The following is a 24,233-nucleotide window of genomic DNA, read 5'->3' on the forward strand; positions in this document are numbered from 1 at the left end:
CTGCTTTTTAATTTGTTTTCATTTGTTTGCTTGCTTGTATGCTTTTTTTTTGTTGTTGTTGTATATTACTCACTACACATTTCAATTGCTAACACTGGCAGAAAGTAAATTCTGATGTTAAGACATTTCACTCTCTCCACCTTACAAGATGTCCTACTAAGGATGAAGGAAGCCTCAGTTTAAAATCAGGTTTTACTCCTCTTAGTATGATCTCAGCTTTGATGGAGAGCTACTAAGAATCTGAAATTTATTTGTCAGTTATTATCAAGATGAATCCCTCTATTACATTGATAAATGTAAAAGTCAAAGTACTCTTTCTGCTATTGATTTCTTGCCTACAAATGAAAATAGAGAGCAATATTGCATTTCTTATGAGACACAGGTTGGATTGGAGAGGGACAAATAATGTGTAGTATAGTTTTCTAGACAGCTAAGGAATATCTTATTAAACACAAAACTATCTCAAATCCTTATTCACAAATCATTTGAAGCGTCTTTTGGATAACAGGAAAACAAACCCAAGTCTAATACACATGTGGATTAGTGTAGATATTACATTTAATGCACAGGGTTGAACAGTATTAGAACATAGACGGTGTCTCATATTTTTCAGTCACTCTGACAGTTGGAAGCCTGGCTATTTCCCTTGTTCGAAGCCTTGTGATCTTTCTCTAACTGCCTCATTTCCTCAAGCTCAGTTCATACATATGAAAGATTGCACTTGTAACACACTAAGTGCGTGTTGTGTGTTTGAGTGTGCGTGTGTGAGTGCGTGTATGTGTCTGTGTGGTATGTGAAGTCCTGCACATGCATTTTACAGGCACATGTTCCTGTACACCCATGGAAGATAGAGGAACACAACCAGTGCTCTGCTTTAGCTCTCTTCACTTTACTCCTTTGTGACAGGGTTTATGTATCCATGACCCAGAGGTAGGCTACCAGCCGAGAAATTTGAAAGTATTAAGTCCAGTGTATAGGTCATTTCACAGTAATTTGTAATGACCTCATATTAAAATGTATGTACATAAATTTTGTCTTATCGATAAAACATAAGGGTAACATTACCAAGCTATTCAGTTGATTTGCAAGCCATGAGTAATAATTTACATGTGATTTTGATAAAAAAATGGTTATTTCCTTGACTATGAGTGTTGTGCTATGAATATAACAGCACATATACATTAATAACAGATAAACAGTGTGTCAGTTTCACTTTTTCAAACACTTTGTCATGATTTTGGAAACAAAAGCATATACTTCCTCAAGTGAAATTTTTATGGTAATGTATATGAAAAAATTATATTGTCTTTGTTAGAAATTATTTTTTTTCCTTTTTCTGTCTTCCAGACTAGGTATTTGCTCTTCTATGGTATTACTTTATTTAGAATACAAAAAGTTTTAGTTCTGTCAAATGCCACTGAGCTCAATTCATGCTTTTGGAATACAGGATTTAAAATGAGTTTAGGTTAGTATTCAGTAAATAACATTGTAAACACTGTGTGAAGACGGATTTGAGTTTATGAAGCCTACTGACAAAAAGAATTGTTTTAAAGAACTGATCTTTAATTATCAAATGAAGCTAACTACAGAGACTGATACCCCAACTAAGGACCATGCATGGAGAGGACTTAAAACCCCTGCTCAGTCCTTAGACTCAGTCTCCATGTGGGTACCCTAGTAAGGGGAGCAGGGGCTGTCTCTGGCATGAACTTAGTGGCTCGCTTTTTTGATCACCTCCCCCTGAGGGGCTGCAGCCTTACCAGACTACAAAGGAAGACAATGCAGACAGTTCTGATGAGACCTGATAGGCTAGGGTCAGATAGAAGGGGAGGAGGACCTCTCCTATCAGTGAATTAGGGGAGGAGCATAGAGGGAAAAGAGGGAGGGAGGGTAGAATTAGGAGGAGAAGAGGTAGTGGGCCACAGCTGGATACAAAGTGAATAATCTGTAATAAATAATAATAATTAAAAGAAAAAAGAAAAAAGAAAAGGAAAGTGGGTTAATTTTCGTGAGAATTATATCATTTAGCTACTTTTTTTAAAATGTTAAACTTTGCTATTACTTTGTATATGTGTGTTTGTGCACACATGGTGCACATGTGTATTGGGGACATTCATACAGAGGTCAGAGGAGGTTTTAGGAATCAGTTGCTGTGGAAGGAATAAATCTCAGGTCATCAGACCTGTGTAATAAGGGTTCAAACTTTTAAAAGCTTAAAGAAAATCAGTTATGTTTTCTTCAAAGACCTCTATTTGTATTATAGAAAAACCCCAAATATTGCTTTTCATGAAATGATTAGTGTCAGTATATACTATGACTATTGAAAATATGACAAATTTTGTTTGTTCTTATCTCTCTAGGTGCATATCTTTTACCATATTTAATACTACTTCTGGTAATAGGAATTCCCCTCTTTTTCTTGGAACTTTCTGTGGGTCAAAGAATCCGAAGAGGCAGCATTGGGGTTTGGAATTACATAAGCCCTAAACTGGGTGGGATTGGATTCGCAAGCTGTGTTGTAAGTTTCTTCTGGTGAACTTTGCTCTTACCTGGGCTGGTTTGGATTAATGTAATCTTCATCTCTGTAATCTCCAAATATCTGTCTCTGTACAGCTCTCTAATCATATTTTAGAATCAACTGGGACACAGAACACTCACTATACAAAACTATTTATGATCATTAATAATAAATTTTATAATGTATTTTAAAAGTTTAATTAAAATATTATTTTAAAGATAAGATAATGTCTTTCAGATAGAAAAAAACAGTTCAAGACTTAAAAATTGTTAGATGGAGTGAGTTCCTCCTCACTCTTTTAAAGGCTGTGGCAGAGGATGCATGATGTGATCACATTCTTTTTATTAATTCAATTTACATCTCGGTCATAGCCCCCTCCTTCCTCTCCTCTCAGCCCTACCTTACCTCCAATATCCATTCTCTCATATTCCTCAGAATAAGGGAGCTCCCCTACTCATACACCCCAGCTCATATATTCACAAGAGGACTGAGTTCTTCCTCCCCTGTGACCTGGTGGGACTGTTCCATGAGGGGAAAGTAATCAAAAAGCAGGCAAAATAGTCCATTTCAAAGATATACCCCACTCCCCTAACTAGTATGCCCACATGAAGTCTGCGATGCCCATTGGACTTATTTTCTTGGGTCTGTGCATTGTAGTAGTCTATCCTGTACTATATGAGTAAAATCTGCTTATAAGTAAGTATATACCATATGTATCTTTCTAGGTCTGTGTTACTTCACTCAAGATAATGTTTTCTAGTTCCATTAATTTGCCTGCAAATTTAATGTTTTCCTTGTTTTTAATAGCTGAGTAGTATTCATTGTGTAAGTATACCAAAATTTCTGAATCCATTCTTCAGTTATTTCTAGTTTTTTTCTATTACGAATAAAGCTGTTATGAATATGGTTGAGCAAATGTCCTTGTTTTATGATAGAATATCTTTAAGTTGTATGCGCAGGAATGGTATAGCTGTGTCTTCCCACCTTTCTGAGAAAGAGCCAGACTGATTTCCAGTTCTTTTCTTTTGCAGGTGTGCTATTTTGTGGCTCTCTACTACAATGTAATCATTGGCTGGACATTGTTTTACTTTTCTCAGTCTTTCCAACAACCTCTTCCTTGGGATCAGTGCCCCTTGGTGAAAAATGCATCTCATACTTGTAAGACATATGTTATAGTCTTTTACATACAACTTTTAAAAAATTAGTAAAGGCATAAACTTTCTTTTTGGCTTTTCTAATACTGTGGTGAGTGGGAAAATCCCCCCTGAAATGAGCATTGTAACAAGCTTTCTTCTGCTTATGGAATGGCCACTTTTTTTCAATAATTGGAGCAGTCCAACCTTATAGATAAAGTAGTTACTGTATAATTTGACTGACTCTTTTAAGTTAATTTAATGTACTTAAGGCTTTAGGTTAAAAGACTCTAAGCTTGCAAGCTTTGTATTGTAAACCATGTACACTCCTGATAAGCCTTATTATCATTAAAATCTACAAGAAGGAAACAAACCACTAACTGAAGTGAACTTACTGTTTTATGCAATAAAACAGTATTGACAACTGCATAAATTAGAAGGCAAGTCACTTATGAAGTTAAAATTTATTATTAGCCGCATTTAAGAAAGTAAAATACAAGTGAAGCATTTTATTTAATGAAGTATATATAAAACATTACCATATGAAATTCCAATATATGAAAATGTTGTTTTATTAGCACAATAATTTACATTAGTTTTCATGTGACAATTCTGAAAAAAAACTTTGAAATTTACATTTCTATCACATATCGCATAATTCTAGCTTTTCAACAAAATCCCTTTGGTCAGAAGCTATACCACATTTCACTGTGCTGTGTTAATGTATCAGATAATTATGGGTCTGGAAGGTGAGACATTATTTATTTATTTTAATTATTTCTGTAAGAAGTTCACATATTCTTTAAGAATTCTCAATAAATATCAAAGAAGTTACCTGTTTCCTGATTTTACAAAGTTTTCATATTTTTGCTGCTCCCTGCAAACATGATTGCTGTCATCAGATTAACGTTTTGTCTAGGAAATGGTAAGAACTGTCTTATGGGCTTGCAGAGCAAAACTCAGCTTTACTCATTACTATTCATAAAATCTGAGTGATTGCTTTTTTATGCTTTTTTTTTCTCTTTTTTCCCCACAGATATCGAACCAGAATGTGAAAAGAGTTCCGCCACCACCTTTTACTGGTACCGGGAAGCACTGAACATCACTAGTTCCATCTCCGAAAGTGGAGGCTTGAACTGGAAGATGACTGTCTGCCTGCTGGCTGCCTGGGTCATGGTTTGTCTGGCCATGATCAAAGGCATTCAGTCATCTGGAAAAGTTAGTATGTTAGAATCTCTCCTGATTCTGTCAAGCACCATTTGTAGGTTCTATCAATCCCTTCCGGCTCTCCCCTAAAATTCAACTGACAAATTTCTTGAATACTTCCTTTAGGTATTTCCATATTGGCCGAAATATGATATTTTAAAAACTGTGTAAAAAAAAGTAACAATTAACATGCTTTATAGTAACATTTAATGTCATTTATAATATTTTATTCCAGCAAAATCTTGAAAAAACTTTTCATATTTAAAAGTCTGTTTATTTTGCAATTTATTCATCATCTGATGCTTTAGTTCTCTGAGTACAAACAAGTCAGCTATACTCATGCAAGTTGATGAAATGAAGACTTTACTTTTTCTTTTTGTTACCTTTTTATCATTTCCTTTTTTAAGAAATAATTGCATAATAAACATTGAGTTTATGTGCTGTTGAGTATTTCTTAAAGTTCTTTTTGTCTTCAAGTAGTTAGAATAATTCAAACTAGGAACACAGAATAAATAAAAGATGATAAGACCATGCCTTTCAGTCAAAATAAAAATGTTACGATACTGTGCTTGAAAAAGACATTATGTGAAGTGTGACAACTACATAGTTTTCATTTAAAATGATGCACTAGGGATGTAATGGTGTTCATCCTTTTGCTTTTAAAAGAATTAAATCCTATTCTTATCACTGCCATTGTTTTAAAGCTCTTTTCATCTCTCAGCTGCTTCATATCAAGATTTCAGTTTTGGCTCTTCTCTCTGACCCCTAACAGTATATTATAATTTTTCTTCTCAATGTATGGCTGCGATAATGTATCTTTTCAGCCTAAGTGGGCATCATAGGTTAGCAGCAGTGGGAAAAGTGACAGTTGGGCTATTCTACTATTATCAGTGATAAGAATAATTAATAACAATAAAGCATGTTGATAATAATAATAAAGTAATATTGGCACAGGTTATTTGAGCCTGTATTAGGCACTGATGCTTAGTACATGCTTGTTTGTTTAGTAGTAGTTTTTATCTTACTTAATCCTAAAAGCTCTAAGATGTGGTTAGTACTTTCAGACCCACTTTACTGACTTTAAAAAGAGGCTTGGGAAACTAGGTAACTTGCTTAAGTTCATGAGGAATCAGTCCCAGGACTCAAATAAGCACATAAATATGAAGAGAGAAGAGAAAGGGGTTATTTATTATTATTATTATTATTATTATTTTATTATTCCCTTTCATTTTTTTCTTAGTTTTATTTTTAATATATATAGCTCAGCTTTTCCTGAGATGGGGTCTTCCTGCTTCCTATATGGTAGTAATGCTGTCTTACTGTCTTTAATTGAAGAGCCCTTGGTATGGAACACGCTCTGTTGCTTCTTAATGTATTGCTGCCCACCAAATGATGACTTGGGGATGGGATGAGGGTATACAGAAGTTGATCTAGTTCACTTTTGCTACCTGTTAGTTTAATTTTAGTAAAAAAAAAAATATTGATGCCATTTTAACATGTGAATCACACTTGGCTTGACACCCCCCCCCCCCGTTTTTTGTTTTTTTTTTTTTTTTTTTTTTTTTTTTGGTTGTAGCTGTTACTTATTTTTCATATAAATAAGTGAACATAATAGCAAACACAACTAAACGGCTTTAAATCTTTTGTAAGTGTTATTAAGGTTAACAGCAACTTAGTAATTTTAGACACTGTTTTGATTGAGGGCACCTTAGCTATGTAAGAATTACTGAAGTTAGATTATAAATACAGGAATAAGTTCTTAAGCCATGTCTAACCACGTGTACATAAATGCTAAGGTAATGTTATGCCTCCTCTGATCTGCCATAAATATTTAAAAGTTGTCACGATCAAGTTCGCTAAGGATTTCTGATTTGTGCCTTTTTGCCACTTAAAGACTAATTTCTTCCTTTAAAAAAGTACACTAGTTTCTCTTTTGCTATATTTTTAAGTTCTGATTGTATACATGTATGAAATGCAAAGTTGATGTTACAACTTTTTAGGAAAATATACGATAATTGGTTCAAGTTAATTGATACATTTGTGATATCAAATGTTTCACAATTTTTATAATGAGACTATTTGAAATTTACTCCCAGGGATACTGGTGTTACTCTCCTGTTTTTGTCTACAATGTCGTGCAATAAAATTGTATCAGTAGAATGGAGTACAATTTATGCAGTGCAAGTGATTTACTAATCCAGTGGGAGGACCTTAGCGAGTGAGTGACTTTGAGGCATTATTTGAAACAAGATGCTCTCATAAAATCCAGGGTCTCTTCCACTGAGCTATTTATCCTTATACAAAAATGGTTTAGCAGTACAGTTGGGACAAAATCCAGTAGTAATGAATGTTTAAGTCCACAGTTCTTTAGGATGGAGGAGTGAGAGCAGAGCTGGAAAGGAGGAATTTAAAGCTCTGTATGTGTATTAAACAATCAAACAAAAGCCTTCAAAAAATAATTATGTAAGCATTAAGTAGAGTGCCTGATGCAAGCACGTGTAAATTGTCCTAGAGAAGTAGAGAAGTCCCAGCTAAAGAGAATTCCTTAAATTGTTTCTTAAACATGCAAATATACACAGTTTGGGGAGGAAGAAATGCTCACTGAAGCCATGTGAGGGACAAGGGGAAGGATGTTGGTAATCTCTCAGGCCAGGTAAACATGCCCCAGAATGCAACAGCAGCACTGAATTGTCTAGCTTTTATTATTCTGCCTTTATTATGGAGAGGAGACATTGTTGTTCGGTGATCACAATCAACATCTAGCTGAATAAAAAGGAGACAGTGCAGCTTCAAAGACTAGGACTCTGACCCAATATCAGACTATAGATGGAATAAAGAAGGACTATAAATCTTCAAATGAAGAAAACCTTTTTAGGAATGAAGCTTGGTGACAGTGAAATTAATTACCTCCAGAGTACACAGTCCAAAATTATTTTGGTTGGCAACTCTAAGGAGGCTTAAAATTAAAGAGACATATTTCATTACTCTATAGTAAGATTACGCACTTCATAGACTATACAAGGCTCATGGACATTTGCATTGATCTATTTATTTTGTATTGTAGCATTGGCTACATTCAGAGGCTGTGTGTGCCCTCATTACAGAAACAGCATCTTACTGAATTCCTGCCCCCAGAATATAAGAGTGATATAAATTGCCATCAACTTGCTTCCAGCCCCAGGGTGATGTTTCTTGTTGGTATATTTTCATTATTAATGTATTACCCTGTTAAATATGTTGCATATATTGGTTTGTTTAGTTTGTCAATCAAATGGCTCATATGATTTTAGCTCTAATTTACAACAAATTTGATAAGTTTAGAAGGAGTAGGTTAACTTTCCAGAATCAAGAAACCAATAAGAGACAGAACAACTAAGCTAGCAAAAGTAAGGTTATTTCTGAGTGTGTGTTTATAACCAACATTTTAATATAATTAGAAAATTATGAGATTTTTATGTATTTTCTAATTCAGTAGTGTAACAACGGAAGCATCCTATATAATATTTTGGTTGATAAACTAATCTTTTACTTATTTAACTGCTATGAAGTGACAACTCTAAGAAGGCTTAATATTAAATAAAGAAGCATATGTCATTTCTCTATTCTAAGAACAGAGAATGTACTTCTCAGACTATACAAGGCTCATGGACACTTATGAAGTTTCCATTCTAATAACAGAGGCAAACCACAAATTCGTAAAATAATTCCAGGTAACAAGTGTACAACACCAATGTATACAATGTATAAGACTTTAAGATTTAGGTAGCTATATGAAATGAAGCAGTTTCAGATACCAATATACACGCATCTGTGGTATATACCAATAGATTTAATTTTTTATTAGCAATCTTATAAAAGATTTTTATATAAAATATAGCCATTTGTGTAAATGTAAGTTTGTGTTTAAGAAAAAGGTGCTTTGTATAGAGTTGACTTAAGACACATTCCTTTAACCCTTAGAATTTTAGATGTGAACATGTAAACCTTTATCTGCTTAGAGAAGAATAGAGTCAAGGGTTCGGCATACTTATTAGTGTTCATCTCTTTGGAATTTTGACAGTTTTTCACACTGTAAACGAAAAATTTCTGTTTTGTTCTTAAGAATGCATGTTAAATTCTTATCACTAAATTCAGATTAGTGTATTTAAGAACAAATGTATGTTGAAATAATAAAAGAAACTGGAAATAACTGGGACCTCACAATTAGGATACAATTTTAAAATAGTATGGAATAAAGAATTTGTATTTTAGAGAATATGTACATAAAAGAAACCTTAACCTTCTATAAGTTCTCTTGATCTACTGTATGCTGTGCACTAATAAATATAGATATTGACTAAGCAGTCTCTATCCCCAAAAGTCTACAGTGTAAGTAGCTAGGCAGCTCATTGCTGTGTTACGGTAATAGAGGCAAAGAGAACGTGAACAAGACAATCACTGAAATGATCCTGGAGTTTGGGAGGTTTCACAAAGTGGGTAATTTCTGGTGTCCCTAAGACTGTTGAAGGAAAGTTCACCAGGAGGTTCAGAGAAGGGGGTGGTAGGCACAGAATCCAGCAGTCTCAAGCCCCGAGGTGCTAAGTGCTCCTCTGTGACTCTGACACAGTTTGCGCAGTCGGAGGAAGATAAAGCAAGAACTGTTACCTGGTTTTGGATGGACACTGAAGTGTGTGCAGAAAATGCTAAAGCGATGGGCTGTTATATAATAAGCACTGTAAAGATCTGAAGAGATTTAACAGTTCAGCAAACAATAACATCGGATTTCTAGGAAACTCCAGAGAGCAGGGGCATGGATATCGGATCTCTGGAATGCAGAGGAGAGCTAACACAGAGACTCTGGAAGAAAGATGAGCAGGAAATAAACTAAATGAGAATCAGGAGAGTCTTCCAAGTCACTTATGGAGCAGCAAATTGAGTTTGATTTTAAAAAGTGTGCGGAAAAGACTTTATGATTTTGGTAACCACAAAATTTTGGAAAACTACAATCAAATGAGACCTAGGGAATTGGCAGATTGAAAGAATGTTAAAGTCATCAGAGAGAAACAGAAAAGTAACCCCCGCTGCTGAAAGCACCCTAATAAGGAGGAATGAGGAAATGAAAATGAAACCATATCATCAAAGCAGAGGCCAGTCTAAGTTTATGGAAAAGATGTTTGTTTTCACTAATGAAAATAGAATTCTTTCAGCAAAATACTGATTTTAATATATTGACATCCTATACATAAAACTAATTTGTCCCTGTTATCTTCCACATGTTGAAATACGACTTACAGAGGATAAGCTACAGAGGAAGCACAGACAAACAACTCTCTTTATGTTATATGTTCTTCATAGTTTCTCAACTCACATGCTCCCTCCTGGGATGCTTCCTCTGCTTTGACAGTTTCCCCCTTATTCTCCCAGCTCCCCTTCATTTCCCTTTACCCATAAACATATCTTGCAGCTATTCTGTGTCTGCAAGTGTTTGAGGATTTCAAGATCTGTTATGGAGCAGGAAAGACAAGACCTCCATCCAGAGAGAGCTTAAGTAACAGCAAACTGGACAGAGCATAAGAAAACTCAAGTAAGGTCACTTCAGCATGCTACAGTCTGCCACAGACATAACCCAACCTAATGCTAATATCTCCAAGGTGATATCATCACCTGTATTGTGGCAGACGTGACAGAAGATGGTGGATTTTAGTTTGGAAAAAAAAACAAAAAACAAATAAACAAACAAAAAGCAGTCTTACTTGGGATACTCAGAAAGAATTCTGGGAGAAGATGGATCCGAGTGTAGTGAAGAGGAGGAGGAGCAGAGGAATATGCCTACAGGGAGTGGCTGATCATGCTGCACCTACCAGATGGTAATGACCTGAGAGTCTGAGTTCTGCAGGAAGAAAACACAGGAGTTTAAAGCTTTACTGGGCTGAGGGAACAATTAGCAATTTGTTCAATGCTATTAGAACACTTAGGGTGCATTTAGCAGAAAATAATGCAGCTGGGAAGCTGATCTGAAAACCATGAGCATATTGCAGATTGTCTTAGAACTTTCTGCATGTTTGACTTCAGCAACAAAGTAGCTGGGGCCATTCCTGAAATAGAGGGGCACAGTTTGGAGGGAAATTTAGAAGTTTGCTTTTCCAGTGGGAAAGTTTTAGAGGTATTAGATCACCACGTGGAGATTTCAAGGAGATAGTTAATGCCTGGATAAAATGGTTCCTTTCCATGATAGCAATTTGCTGAGTTTCTCAGAGGGAAACACTGCAGAAAATATGGTTAAAGGTTTTATACTGAACACAATGCATAAAAATTACTTAGTACTTTTGGAGTTTTACAGATTGATTCATCATGAAGCATTGCGCAAAATAGATGTGAAACACGAACCAGGATTTATTAGGAAGTTCATGCCATTTCCTTCCTAATACTGCTTTTGTGGATGCATTATAAACAGCCAACACCATTCATCCTACACCATATTTATTCACCAATTCAAAGGAAGTAAAGTTTGAATTTTTATGCGCAGGCACATAGTGATATACTATTCAGTCACTGAGCAGAATTAAGTCCTGCTATTTGAAGCAGCATAGATGGTAAATATATATATATATATTTAATATATATATAAAATTCTATGTACACACACACACTGCATATCTAAATATAATATATATTAAATTCTATGCACACACACACACTGCATATTATTCATCTATTAAATGGGATGAAGTCCTGTCATTTACAGAAATACAGATGGAACATAACTTAAGTGAAATAAATCAGTAAGAGAAAGACAAGTTCTGTGTGTTCTCCTGTCTGGATAGTAAAGAAGTCTATTACACAGATTTAGAGGTCATTCTAGAGTCTGGGGAGGGAAGAGGAAAATAAAGAACTGATGGACAATGCCACCCAAAAGACAAAAGGAAGAACACAATCTAGCATTCTGTACCACACAGGGGTGAATATAGTTTATACCAATTTACTGTGCATCATAAAATAATAACAAGAGAAGTGTTTAACGGTTCCCAACCTAAAATGTTAATTATCTTAAACATTTTATACATGTATTTAATTATGTTGCACCCTTTACATATTTGCAGCAGTATGAATCAGTCTGAACAAAGTTTTATTTATGTGTAAAGTAAGACTTTAAAGCGGTCTGGATCCAGAACAATCCCCTTAAAAAGTGACATTAGTAGTTGTTATTAATATTGCTACAGAAACAATGGCTATCAAGGGTGTAGTTTGAAGTATAAGACTGGTCATTAGTCTTTCTCACCTACTGCTACTTTTCTTTGTTTGCAGATCATGTACTTTAGCTCTCTGTTCCCTTACGTGGTACTTATATGCTTCCTAATCAGATCTCTCCTTTTAAATGGTTCACTAGATGGCATCCGACACATGTTCACTCCTAAGGTAGGAATCTTATTTTCCATGACACTTATTATAAAAATGTCAGCATGTCTATGTTTAAGGCCTGTTTCTTCCTAACATAAGTATATTAGATTTCTAAATTAGAGTATGTTAACCATCCACTTTTCTGTATTCTCAAATAAGTCCATATCCAGTTTTTTTAAAAACCAACTATTCTGGTTCTTGAGGAAGATTGTCATTATTTAAATGAGAAAATGCTCTCCTTATGAAATAGTTTAAGGTTTTAAACTGATAAATTTGAGACATTTTGACCTGCACTTACTCATCACCCTCTACCTGAGTGGTTCATATCCATCTTGCATCAGTGATTATCTGAAACATCAACAACAGTATCTTTCCGTTAGAAGAACTAATGGAAATACTAATCTTCTGAGGGTCTGCGTGTTAGATAATCTAAAATCCAGAGATTCTAGGTATGAGCCTACTATTTCCTAGAAAATATGATCTCATAAAAATTAATGTTTTCTTGAGAATGTTTTGTCCCCTTTGGGGTCATAGTTATAGTGGTAAGCTTGGGAATTTTTATAGACTCATACATATTTCAGGAAAATTTCTATTGGCTTCATAGAGAGTTTGGAAATTATACTGCTGTTCTATTAAATAGATCTAAACATACTGCTGTGCACCTCGACTCTGATTGTTCATAAAGAGCTTGTGGAATTAATCATGCCTTGTTGTTTTTAAACAACAGAGAACAGAAATAGGTTTCGGTGTGCATGTGTTTTGTGATTCACCAAATTAGAGGATCGGCTCACCATTAGCTTGTTAAGATGCTGGTAGGGAGGTCATAAGATGCAGTTAAGATGGTTCAGACACTGGAGGTTATGTGAAGGACAAGTGTGGAGCTAGGGTGGTCCTTTAAGCAGGGGCGGGAGGGATTAGCTTCTGTGGAATTTTTTGTCAGCTGCCTTGTTCAGAGGTAAAAGGAGCTGTGTTCTTTGCATGTCTGGTTCTGAGTTTGTATTCATTTTGTAGGAGCAAAAATGCTGACGTGGGCGTCTGGTTTTCTTCTGTAGTTCAAAAGTGCTCTTTAATATTTGGTGCCATTTAGAACTTTCAATGAAACACCGCTGGAGAATCATAAATTGTGGCCTCGTTAGAATTAATATCCACTTCAAGCCTCACATACTTAATAACCAAAACTATTTATATTCAGAGCGTTGAAGAAATTGTTTCCTGAGTTCAATGCAACTAATTTTTCTGGGTAAACTTCTGGAAACGACTCTCCAAGCTTGCCACTGGTTGTTATACAGTGTAGTTGTGAAGTTTTATTTTTGTACGTAGTTTAGAACTGATACAGACATTTAAATGGATCTAGCATTTAAAATTTCAGCATAAATTAACGTTTTTTTCTTTAGCATTAGGGATCCACATTAAAATGTTAGTTTCTTTCATTTTCTCTTCTTCTTCTTCTTCTTCTTCTTCTTCTTCTTCTTCTTCTTCTTCTTCTTCTTCTTCTTCTTCTTCTTCTTCTTCTTCTTCTTCTTCTTCTTCTTCTTCTTTTTCCTTCTTTTTTTTTCAGCTTACTTTCCAGTTACCATTGATAAAATGGTGTTAGTTTATCCAGGGAAGTGGTTTTCAATCTGTGGGTCACTATCCCTTTGACAAAAATCTCCAAAAAATATTTACATTATGATTCATAAAAGTAGCAAAAATTACAATTACGAAGTAGCAACACAAATAATTTTATGACTGAAGGTCACCACAACATGAAGGATTGTATTAAAGGGTCACAGAATTAGGAAGGTAAAGAACCACTGCTCTAAGGTGTTGATATAAAATTCTGATAATTGTAAACTTAGTCTTAGTTTGTTTGCTTTCAGACAGGGTGTATATAGTCCCTGATAGTCTCGACCTTAGTTCAGGCTGGCCTCAAACCGGTGGCAGCCCTCTTATTTCAGCCTTCGGGTGCTGGGATAGCGGGCATGAGCTACCACACCCAGCTATACGTTACCGGTTACTTTTAATGTACGTTGTTTATGTTGGGAAGAAAGTGCCTAAGCACACAGAACACTCTGAAACAGCAAGTGGAAATTCAGTTCTGAATTTGGAAACAAGAGCAATGAAGTCTTTAGAAATGGCTCTTTCCTGCCATCTAGTGGTCATGTTGTGACAGACAGTCGACTGTATTCGCTGCTGAGCACGTCGGCACCGAGCAGTAAAGTAGGCATATTCCACAAGCTGTATGTGCATATTAGCTGATTGCTAAAATATGGATATAACCATTATGTGTGATAATAATTTATAAAATATTAAAAATAAATAAAGATGCAATGCTAATCGAAGCACTGCATTCCGACATCTGAGGAAAAGTGGGAGTTTCAGAGGGCACACATGTGACTATTTCTGCCTCTGACCTGTTGTGTAATGTTGGGCTAGGTTTTCATCCTTTTAAAGGCTCAACTAATAGTTTTAACAACTACGTGGGGCCCTGTGAATATTAAACCAGAAAAATCATGCAAAGCACTTATCTGTGTTTGCCTCGTACAGTTTTCACACACCATCAATATTGGACACTTGGAATTTGTCTGATACTGTGGGAATATTTCTATTGACAATGTTGAATCCAGAGAAGCATGACTTACCTCGCTTGCTCTTTTGTTAAATTACTTAGTGGCGGCATCACCGTCTGACACTTGACAGAACTTGCACTCTTAGGACTCCCCCCTGACCTTTGACATTACCCTCAATAAAGACAATTTGACCTTAATGTTAGAAAGACAAACAAGTACTAAGTAAGCATTTTTTATGCCTGAAAATGAACCTAAATGTTTATTGAAAGATTTGATTTTTTTTTAAGTAAGGCACCACTCTCTTAAACATGTTTACACATTCAGAACAGTAATGATGCAATAGAGTTTCTTCTATTTTCAAAGAAATGACCCTCGGGAAACTTCAAAGTGAATGAATAATACCGGTGGAAAGGTTACCGGCAGCCTAGCCCCACCAATCTTATACCGGTTAGCTCCGACATCAGGTTTCAAGCAGAAAACGCCAAACTCACAAGGATTGGGATGGGACGTAGTTATTTCATCTGTGCTGGTCGTTTATTTATTATGCTTTGGAAAAGAAAAAGAAAGATATGTAAAGGGGAATTATCAAAGACTAGTAATTTCTTTGTCATAGTATCCCGTGATGATTTACCTGAAAACACTGAAAAGTTCCTTTACAATTAGAAAATCTCCATGTCTGGACTTGATAGTATCTCTAGTTACTTTCTTAGCTGCTATCTTAGAAAAAAAATAGTTATTTATTCATAAGGGATAATTTATTTCATTATTTTAAATAATATTTGGGTTCACATATAATTTATCCAGATTAAAATTATCTAATTTCGTATGACCAACGTGCACAGAACTATGGATTTCTTACTGCTTCTGTTCTCTTTGATTTCAAACAGATTGAAATGATGCTGGAGCCCAAGGTTTGGAGAGAGGCAGCCACTCAGGTCTTCTTTGCCTTAGGTCTGGGATTTGGTGGAGTCATTGCCTTTTCAAGCTACAACAAGAGAGACAACAACTGCCACTTTGATGCTGTTCTCGTGTCCTTCATCAATTTTTTCACGTCTGTTCTGGCAACACTGGTGGTGTTTGCAGTTCTGGGTTTCAAAGCCAATATCATAAATGAAAAATGCATTTCACAGTATGGATGATAAATTTCCATTAGTTTTTCATGGCATAATTCTCTGTGAAATATGGATCAAAGAACCCGAATGCTCATTTTCAATCTGTTCTATTTTTCAGAAATTCTGAAATGATCTTGCAATTTTTGAAACTGGGAAACATTAGTCGGGATGTCATTCCCCATCACATTAACCTCTCAGCTGTCACCGCAGAAGATTATCATTTAGTTTATGACATCATTCAGAAAGTGAAGGAAGAAGAGTTTGCAGCTCTTCATATCAACTCCTGTCAAATTGAGGATGAGCTAAATAAAGTTAGTAGGACATGTCTGAGCAGTCAGGCAATTGCCATTCAGTTAAAGTATGCATCATCCAAAACTCTTCTTCAGGAGAGTGGGTTGCAAAATGCCTGGGGATGCATCTTTAAATTTTTTATAGATAATTTTTTATTGGATAGAATATGTTTATATACTAAGGTTTTCTTTATTTTAGAAAGCAGTCTCATTGATTGAGTCTTACCATAAATACATTAATATCCTTTCCAGAATGAGGACTAATCTGATATATATTTTGCTGTAAAATTTAGTACAGACTTTAAATTTTGAATCCTGAGTTCTGGATGAATAAAAAATAATAATTTTTGTTATTTGACAGTACAGTTAAACATTCTTATTATGTCTTTTTTTGTAGACTCTTATATTTATATTATATTAATCAACAAGGAATTGGAGAAAAGTAATAAATATTCTTCTGTTGGTTGCTACTGTCTGCTCATGTTGTCAGAAAGGAAGGTAGAAATTGCCCATTAGTCACTTTCAGTAAGAAAGTTAACTATGCCTAGAACTCAACATAAAGATCTCCTGCTAGCAACTATGGCTGAAGTCATGAATGGCTGAAGCCATAAATGGTTATAATAACCTCAAATTCTAAAAGAAAATACAATTTCTAGCTTTTAGTAATTGAAAAATATCTGATATCTGCTGCAGGTAGGTTAATAATGGGATGTTTCACTGTGTGTGTAGGGTAGGGTATGCATGTGAGTCACTCTCCTATGTGGGCATGTAGAGACGCTGCAGGTTGTCAGATGTCTTCAGTCATCACTTTGCTACCTTGTTACTTGAGAGTGTGTCTCTCAAAGACCTGGAACTTAGCACTGTGATCTAGAGGGATGTGCTCGTCACGTCTGTGTAAGCCACCAAACCCTCACCCCTGTGCTGCAGTTACAGACGCATAGCAGATTTTACTTAAACATGTGTGCTGAGGATCTGTAGTAAGATCCTCATATTTGCATAGCCAACATTTCACCTACTGACCCACGGCCTCATTTTTTTTAATTTAAATTTTACTTTTAGTTTTGTCCCACGGATGGATACCCAATGCACACAGTACTAAGTTACATGAGAAAATTTTTGTTTGGGAGTTTTATTTCTCCCATACATACTCCTCTTCAAAATTCTTCCTACATTTTATTCCCCCAGGCAATGTTGCCTATGCTTTCATGTACATGAAACTTCATATACATACATTCATATACATATACATATATCATCTATCCATCCGTGCATACATACATACATACATACACAAATATATGTGTGTGTGTGTGTGTGTGTGTGCTAGAAAACAACAAAATAAGAAGAATCAAACCACTGAATCAATAAATGGGCTACTTTTCCCCTAATCTCTCTCTCTCTCTCTCTCTCTCTCTCTCTCTCTCTCTCTCTCTCACACACACACACACACACACACAATTTAGGAATCACAAATGAGAGAAAACATGAAAGATCAGTCCTTTTGAAATTGACTGAACCTCTTTTACATGATTATCTCCGGTTATACACACTTTTCCGGAAATGATGTAACTTTTATGTTTATGGCTAAAACAATTCCATCATATACATACACACACACAAACACACACACACACACACACACACACACATATATATATATATATCACATCATATCTGTCATTCCCCTGTTGCCGGACATCTAAGTTGGTTCCATAACTACAATAACTAATGTGCAATTATATCTGTCATGTTATTTTGGAGTTCTTTGAGTGAACATCAGGAATAGTATAGCTGTATTTTATGCTATGTCTATTTGTAGTTTGAAGGAAAACTTCATAGCAATTTCCACAAGATTGGGCCAGTTAACATTCTTATCTGTAGTGTGTAAGCTTTCTCTTTCCCCACAGTCTCACAGGTCTTTGTTGTGATTTGTTTTCTTTTTAATTAATTAATTGTTTCATTTCTTTTTTTAATATTTTCTTTATTACACTTTATTCATGAGCTATAGCCTTGTCCCTCATCTCTTCCCCATCTCACCCTCTTCTCATTCCCTCTTCTCCCCTTATGTCCCTCCCCTAGTCCACTGATAGGGGAGGTCCTACTCCCCTACTGTCTAACTCTAGCCTATCAGGCTTCATCAGGACTGTCTACATCCTCTTTCTCTGAGGCCTGTTTGGGCCACCTCACTAGAGGGTGGCGATCAAAGAGACAGCCACTGAGTCCATGTCAGAGACAGCCCCTGCTCCCCTTACTAGAGAATCCCTATGAAGACTGAGCTGATACAGGCTACATCTGAGCCAGAGGTCTAGATCCTCTCCATGCATAGTCTTTGGTTGATTAATCAGTGGCTGCAGGACCTACTGAGCCCAGAATTTTTTACTCTGCTGGTCTCCCTTGTGGAGCTCCCCTCCAGGTCTTTTTTTTTTTAATTTTTATTTTTTAGTATTAGTTACAGTTTGTTAACTTTGTATCCGTGCTGTATCCCACTCCTTATTTTCCTCCCAATCCTACCTTCTCACCCTCATCTTCTCCCTGCCCCTTTCCAAGTCCACTGATAAGGGAGAACCTCCTCCCCTTCCATCTGATACTGGTTTATCAGGTGTCTTCAGGACTGGCTGCAAAGTCCTCCTCTGTGGCCTAGCAAGGTTGCTTCTCTGGGCGGGGGAGGGTGTCAAAGAGCCCGCCATCGTCCTTGTTTGGAGAAACAGTCTCATAAAAGACCCCTGTGCCCAGATATATTTGGTCTTTGTGGAACTCCTGTCCTCTCCAGGTCGTATTAACCCCCCTCTCTTTTTTTGGTTCCCTGCATTCTGCCAGAGGTTGGGTTATGAGTTTCTAGGTCCCACCATATGCTAATTTCATGATTTCCTCATTTTTAATTGCTGAGTAGTATTCCATTGTGTAAAAGCACTACAATTTCTGTATTCGTTCCTCAACTGAGGGGCATCTGGGTTGTTTCCAGGTTCTGGCTATTAGGAATAAAGCTGCCACAAACATGGTTGAGCAAATGTCCTTGTTGTGTACTTGTGCCTCTTTTGGATATATGCCTAGGAGTGGTATAGCTGGATCTTGAGGAAACACTATTCCTAATTGTCTGAGAAAGCACCAGATTGATTTCCAAAGTGGTTGTACAAGTTTGCATTCCCACCAGCAATGGAGGAGGGTTCCTTTTTCTCCACAACCTCTCCAGTACTCGTTGTCACTTGAGTTTTTGATCTTTAGTCATTCTGGTGGGTGTAAGGTGAAATCTCAGTGTCGTTTTGATTTGCATCTCTCTGGTGGCTAAGGACGTTGAGCATTTCTTTAAGTGTTTCTCTGCCATTCTGTTTTCCTTTACTGAGAATTCTCTGTTTAGCTCTGTTCCACATTTTTTAATTGGATTGCTTGATTTGCTGCTTTTTAACTTCTTTAGTTCTTTATATATTCTGGATTTCAGCCCTCTGTCAGATGTAGGGTTGGTGAAGATCCTTTCTGAGACTGTAGGCTGTCGTTTTGTTTTGATGACTATGTTCTCCAGGTCTTTCTATCTCTCGCTTCTTCCCTAAGATTCCCTGCACTCTGTCCAAAGTTTGGCTATGAATCTCAGCATCTGCTTTGATACTCTGCTGGGTAGAATCTCTCAGAGGCCTTCTGTGGTAGGCTCCTGTCCCGTTCCATGTCTTCTCCTACTTCCAATTTCTATCCTCTTTGCCATTTAGAATGAGGATTAAGTCTCTTTCCTAGGGTTTCTCCTTGTTGTTTAGCTTCTTGAGTACTATAGATTTTAGTATGTTTATCCTATTTATATGTCTAATAACCACTTATGAGTGAGTATATACCATGTGTGTCTTTCTGTTGCTGGATTACCTCACTGAAGATGATCTTTCCTATTTCTCACCATTTGCTTGCAAATTTCATGATTTCTTTGTTTTTAATAACTGAGTAGTATTCCATTGTGTAAATGTACCACAATTTCTGTATCCATTCCTCAATTGAGGGACATCTGGGTTGTTTCTAGATTCTGGCAATTATGAATTAAGCTGATACGAACATGGGAACATGGTTGAACAAATGTCCTTGTTGTGTACTTGAGCCTCTTTTGGATATATGCCTAAGAGTGGTATAACTGGATCTTGGGGAAGCGCTATTCCTAATTGTCTGAGAAAGCACCAGATTGATTTCCAAACTGGTTCTACAAGTTTACATTCTCACCAGCAGTGGAGGAGGGTTTCCCTTTCTCCACATCCTCTCTAGCATGTGTTGTCATTTGAGTTTTTGATCGTAGCCATTCTGATCGGTGTAAGATGAAATCTCAGGGTTTTGATTTGCATTTTCTTGATGACTAAGGATGTTGGGCATTTCTTTGTAAGTGTTTCTCTGCCATTTGATATTCCTCTGTTGAGAATTCTCTGTTTAGCTCTGTTCCCCATTTTTTTTAACATGAATTGAAGTATAATCTGCAAGACGTTATTTATTATTTATACAGTATTCTGCCTGCATATACATCTGCATGCCAGAAGAAGAGGGCACCAGATCTCATGATAGATGGTTTATCGAGCCACCATGTGGTTGCTAGGAATTGAACTCAGGACCTTTAGAAGAACAGCCAGTGCTCTTAACTTCTGAGCCAACTCTCCTGCCTTGTATTCCATTTTTTTAATTGGATTACTTTTTTAATTTTGTATCCAGCTGTACCCCCACTGTCCCTCCTTCAGCTCTCCCTATGCCCCTTCCCTAGTCCACTGATAGGGGAGGTCCTCCTCCCCTTTTATCTGACCCTGGTCTATCAGGTCTCATCAGGCCTGGCTGCATGGTCTTCCTCTGTGGCCTGGCAAGATGGCAGGTGTACCCCTCCACCCCCCAGGGGTTGATTTTTTTCTTGATGACCGCCTCTCTAACGAGAAAGATAGGATAGCACTGCAGATTTAATTTTCTTTTTCTAAGATGGTTAACTATGTTGAGCCCTTTGCATATGGTCACTTTAACTTCATCTTTTGAGAAATATCAGCTCATTTTTTTAGCCTGTTTATTTATTGTGTTGTTTGTTGTTATCCAGTAGCTAAAGTTCTTTGTGTGCTGTGGGTATTAATCATCTGTCAAGTTGTAAAGCTAGCAGACTTCCTCTCATCTGCATGCTGTATATTCACTTGAATGTTTCTTTTGTTGCCCTGAATTGTTTTAATTTCATGATATCTAATATTTCAGTTGTTGGCATTAATTTTATCTTCAAATGAACTCCTAGTTTTGTATATGTGTTTGTATGTACCCGTAATTTGTTGTTTTTTCCTAATTTTTTCTCTAACAGATTCAGTGATTATAAGAATTATAATTAACCCATTTTTTTAATATTAGAATATAGGAGTACTAGTTTTAGATAAGAAAAATGATGCAATACATTGTTATAGAAAAATGTGGGGACTGGCATTTTAAAAAAATCATTGATAATAAATTTTTCTCTCTCAAAATACATTCTGAGCACAGTTTCCCCACTGTCTCTTCCTCCCAGCTGCTCCCCACCTCACTTCTACCCCAGATTCACACTCCCTCCAGTTTCCTCTTCAGAAAAGATCAGGCCTCAGAGAGACAACAACCAAACAAGACAAAAGAAGAGACAATAATACAAGGCAATATCCTTCATATTGAGAATGGTAAAGGCAACCCAATAGGAGGAAAAGATGTGTTTTCACAAAATACATTCTGATCACATTTTCCCCTCCCTGAGTTCCTTCCACCTCCTCCCCATTTCCCCATCCACCCAACTCTATTCCTTTTCATTCTCTTTCTAATTAGAGAACAAAACCAAAAAAAAATTAACAATCCGACAAAAAAAAAAAACCCAAACAGAGCAAAATATGTTTCTTGCTGTTTTTTTCTTTAAAATTTCTTTGAAATGAATTTTATAAATATCGAAAATTGACTCTGTACCCATTTTTAATTGTATTATTTGATTTTTTTTTTTTTTTTTTTTTTTTTTTTTTTGCTTTTAAACTTCTTTAGTTCTTTATATATTCTGGATATTAGCCCTCTGTCAGATAAAGGGTTGGTGAAGATCCTTTCCCAGTCTGTAGGCTTTCGTTTTGTTCTGATGGCTGTGTCCTTTGCTTTACAGAAGCTTTTCAGTTTTATGATGTCCCATTTATTGATTGTTGATTTTAGAGCCTGTGCTGTTGGTGTTTTGTGTATCTTATGCCATTGAGGTCAAGGCTCTTCCCCACTTTTTCTTCTAACAGATGTAGTGTGTCTGGTTTTATCTTGATGTTTTTGATCTAGTTGAACTTTAGTTTTGTGCAGGGTGATAAATATGGATCTATTTGTATTTTTCTACATGTAGACATCCAGTTAGACCAGCACCATTTGTTGAAAAAGCAGTACCTTTTTTTCCATTGAATGGTTTTGGTTTCTTTGTCAAAAATCAAGTATCAAGGTGTGTGGGTTTATTTTTGGGTTTTTGATTAGATTCATTTGATCCACCATTCTGTATCTATGGCAGTGCCATGTCTTTTATATTACTGTTCTTCCATAGTACAGCTTGAGATCAGAGACAGAGATACCTCCAGAAGATATTTCATTGTAGAGTATTATTTTAGCTATTCTGGGTTTTCTGTTTTTCCATATGAAATTGAGAATTGTTCTTTCAAGGTCTGCAAAAATTGTGTCGGTTTTTTGATGGGAATTGCATTAAATCTGTAAAGACCTGGAGGGGGGCAGGAGCGCCACAAGGAGACCAACAGAGCCAAAAATCCTGGGTCCAGAGATGCTTTCAGAGACAGATATTCCAACCAAGAATCATGCATGGAGAGTACCTAGACCCTCTGCTCAGATGAAGCCTATAAGCTGCTCAGTTTCCAAGTTGGTTTCCTAGTAAGGGGACCAGGGATTGTATCTGACATGAACTCAGTGACAAGCTCTTTGATCACCTCCTCCTGGGGAGTGCAGCCTTGCCAGGCCACAGAGGAAGGTGATGCCACCAGCCTTGATGAGATCTGATAGGCTAGTGTCAGATTGGATGGGAGGATGTCCTTCCCTAGACTAGGGAAAGGGCACAGGGGGAGAAGAGTGATAGTGGTTGGGCCTGGGAAAAGACAAGAGGGCTACTGCCAGGATATAAAGTGAATAAATTATTTAAATTAATTAATTAACTAATTAAAAATAAAAATATTGAAAATTGACTTTCTATAATTCAACAGTTCCTTCTTCTGGAAGTCTTTTATTTTAAAAAGCTTATTTTTTACATTGTCTGCTTTCTTTATTCTAGTTAACTAAGCTATTTCATAGGCCAGAAATACTTGCATACATATTGTGTTCTGTTTTTATTACAATAAATCAGTACTTATATTCATATTCACAGTCCTTAACACTATTAAAAATATCATATAATATTACACTATATTATTCCAAGATCTTTGAAAAAATAAGCAATACTGTATAGTTGTACATTATTTTTAGCAACTTTGAACTATATTTCATTCTTGGGATTACTCACTATTATCCATATGGGTTCTGGAAATAGGACCATGATTTAAAAAACAAAAGCATATGTTAGTGTATTTCTTTGTAGTAGCTCTGACCATTACTTAGTGACTTTTTTACCTTCACTGATGAATAGAAGCATCTCATTCTCTTGCTCTTGGTTAATGTTCCTCTGTTCTGTGTTCTGCAGGCTGTACAGGGCACTGGGTTGGCTTTCATTGCCTTTACAGAAGCCATGACACATTTCCCTGCATCTCCCTTCTGGTCAGTGATGTTTTTCCTCATGCTGATAAATCTCGGGCTTGGCAGCATGTTTGGAACCATTGAAGGGATCATCACTCCTATCGTGGACACGTTCAAAGTGAGGAAGGAAGTCCTCACTGGTGAGATTTCACTTTTGACTTTCAACATGAACTGTATCTCATTTATGTTGGTGAGAAGTTAAAGGTTGTAATTAGACTGTGTTATCTCTCGGATTTTGTTACTATCAATATATTATATTATAATTATTATATTATATAATACTAGTTACATAATATATATTATATAATATAATTATATAATAATGTATATAATAATACACTAATACTAAGTATAAT

At 36.1% G+C, this 24,233-nt stretch overlaps 1 protein-coding gene across 1 annotated transcript in view; it reads left to right on the forward strand.

The window, feature by feature from the left end:
* Slc6a15 (solute carrier family 6 member 15) overlaps positions 1–24,233 on the forward strand; it is a 56,251-nt gene that overhangs the window by 21,842 nt on the left and 10,176 nt on the right. Inside the window, exons 3-9 of the mRNA XM_021626431.2 lie at positions 2,361–2,518; positions 3,550–3,676; positions 4,688–4,869; positions 12,142–12,252; positions 15,671–15,912; positions 16,014–16,206; positions 23,825–24,017. Of these exons, the coding sequence (XP_021482106.1) occupies positions 2,361–2,518; positions 3,550–3,676; positions 4,688–4,869; positions 12,142–12,252; positions 15,671–15,912; positions 16,014–16,206; positions 23,825–24,017 (1,206 nt within the window). The remainder of the gene's footprint in view (positions 1–2,360; positions 2,519–3,549; positions 3,677–4,687; positions 4,870–12,141; positions 12,253–15,670; positions 15,913–16,013; positions 16,207–23,824; positions 24,018–24,233) is intronic.

Source organism: Meriones unguiculatus, chromosome 2 (genome assembly GCF_030254825.1).
Source record: "Meriones unguiculatus strain TT.TT164.6M chromosome 2, Bangor_MerUng_6.1, whole genome shotgun sequence".
Lineage (NCBI taxonomy): Eukaryota > Metazoa > Chordata > Mammalia > Rodentia > Muridae > Meriones > Meriones unguiculatus.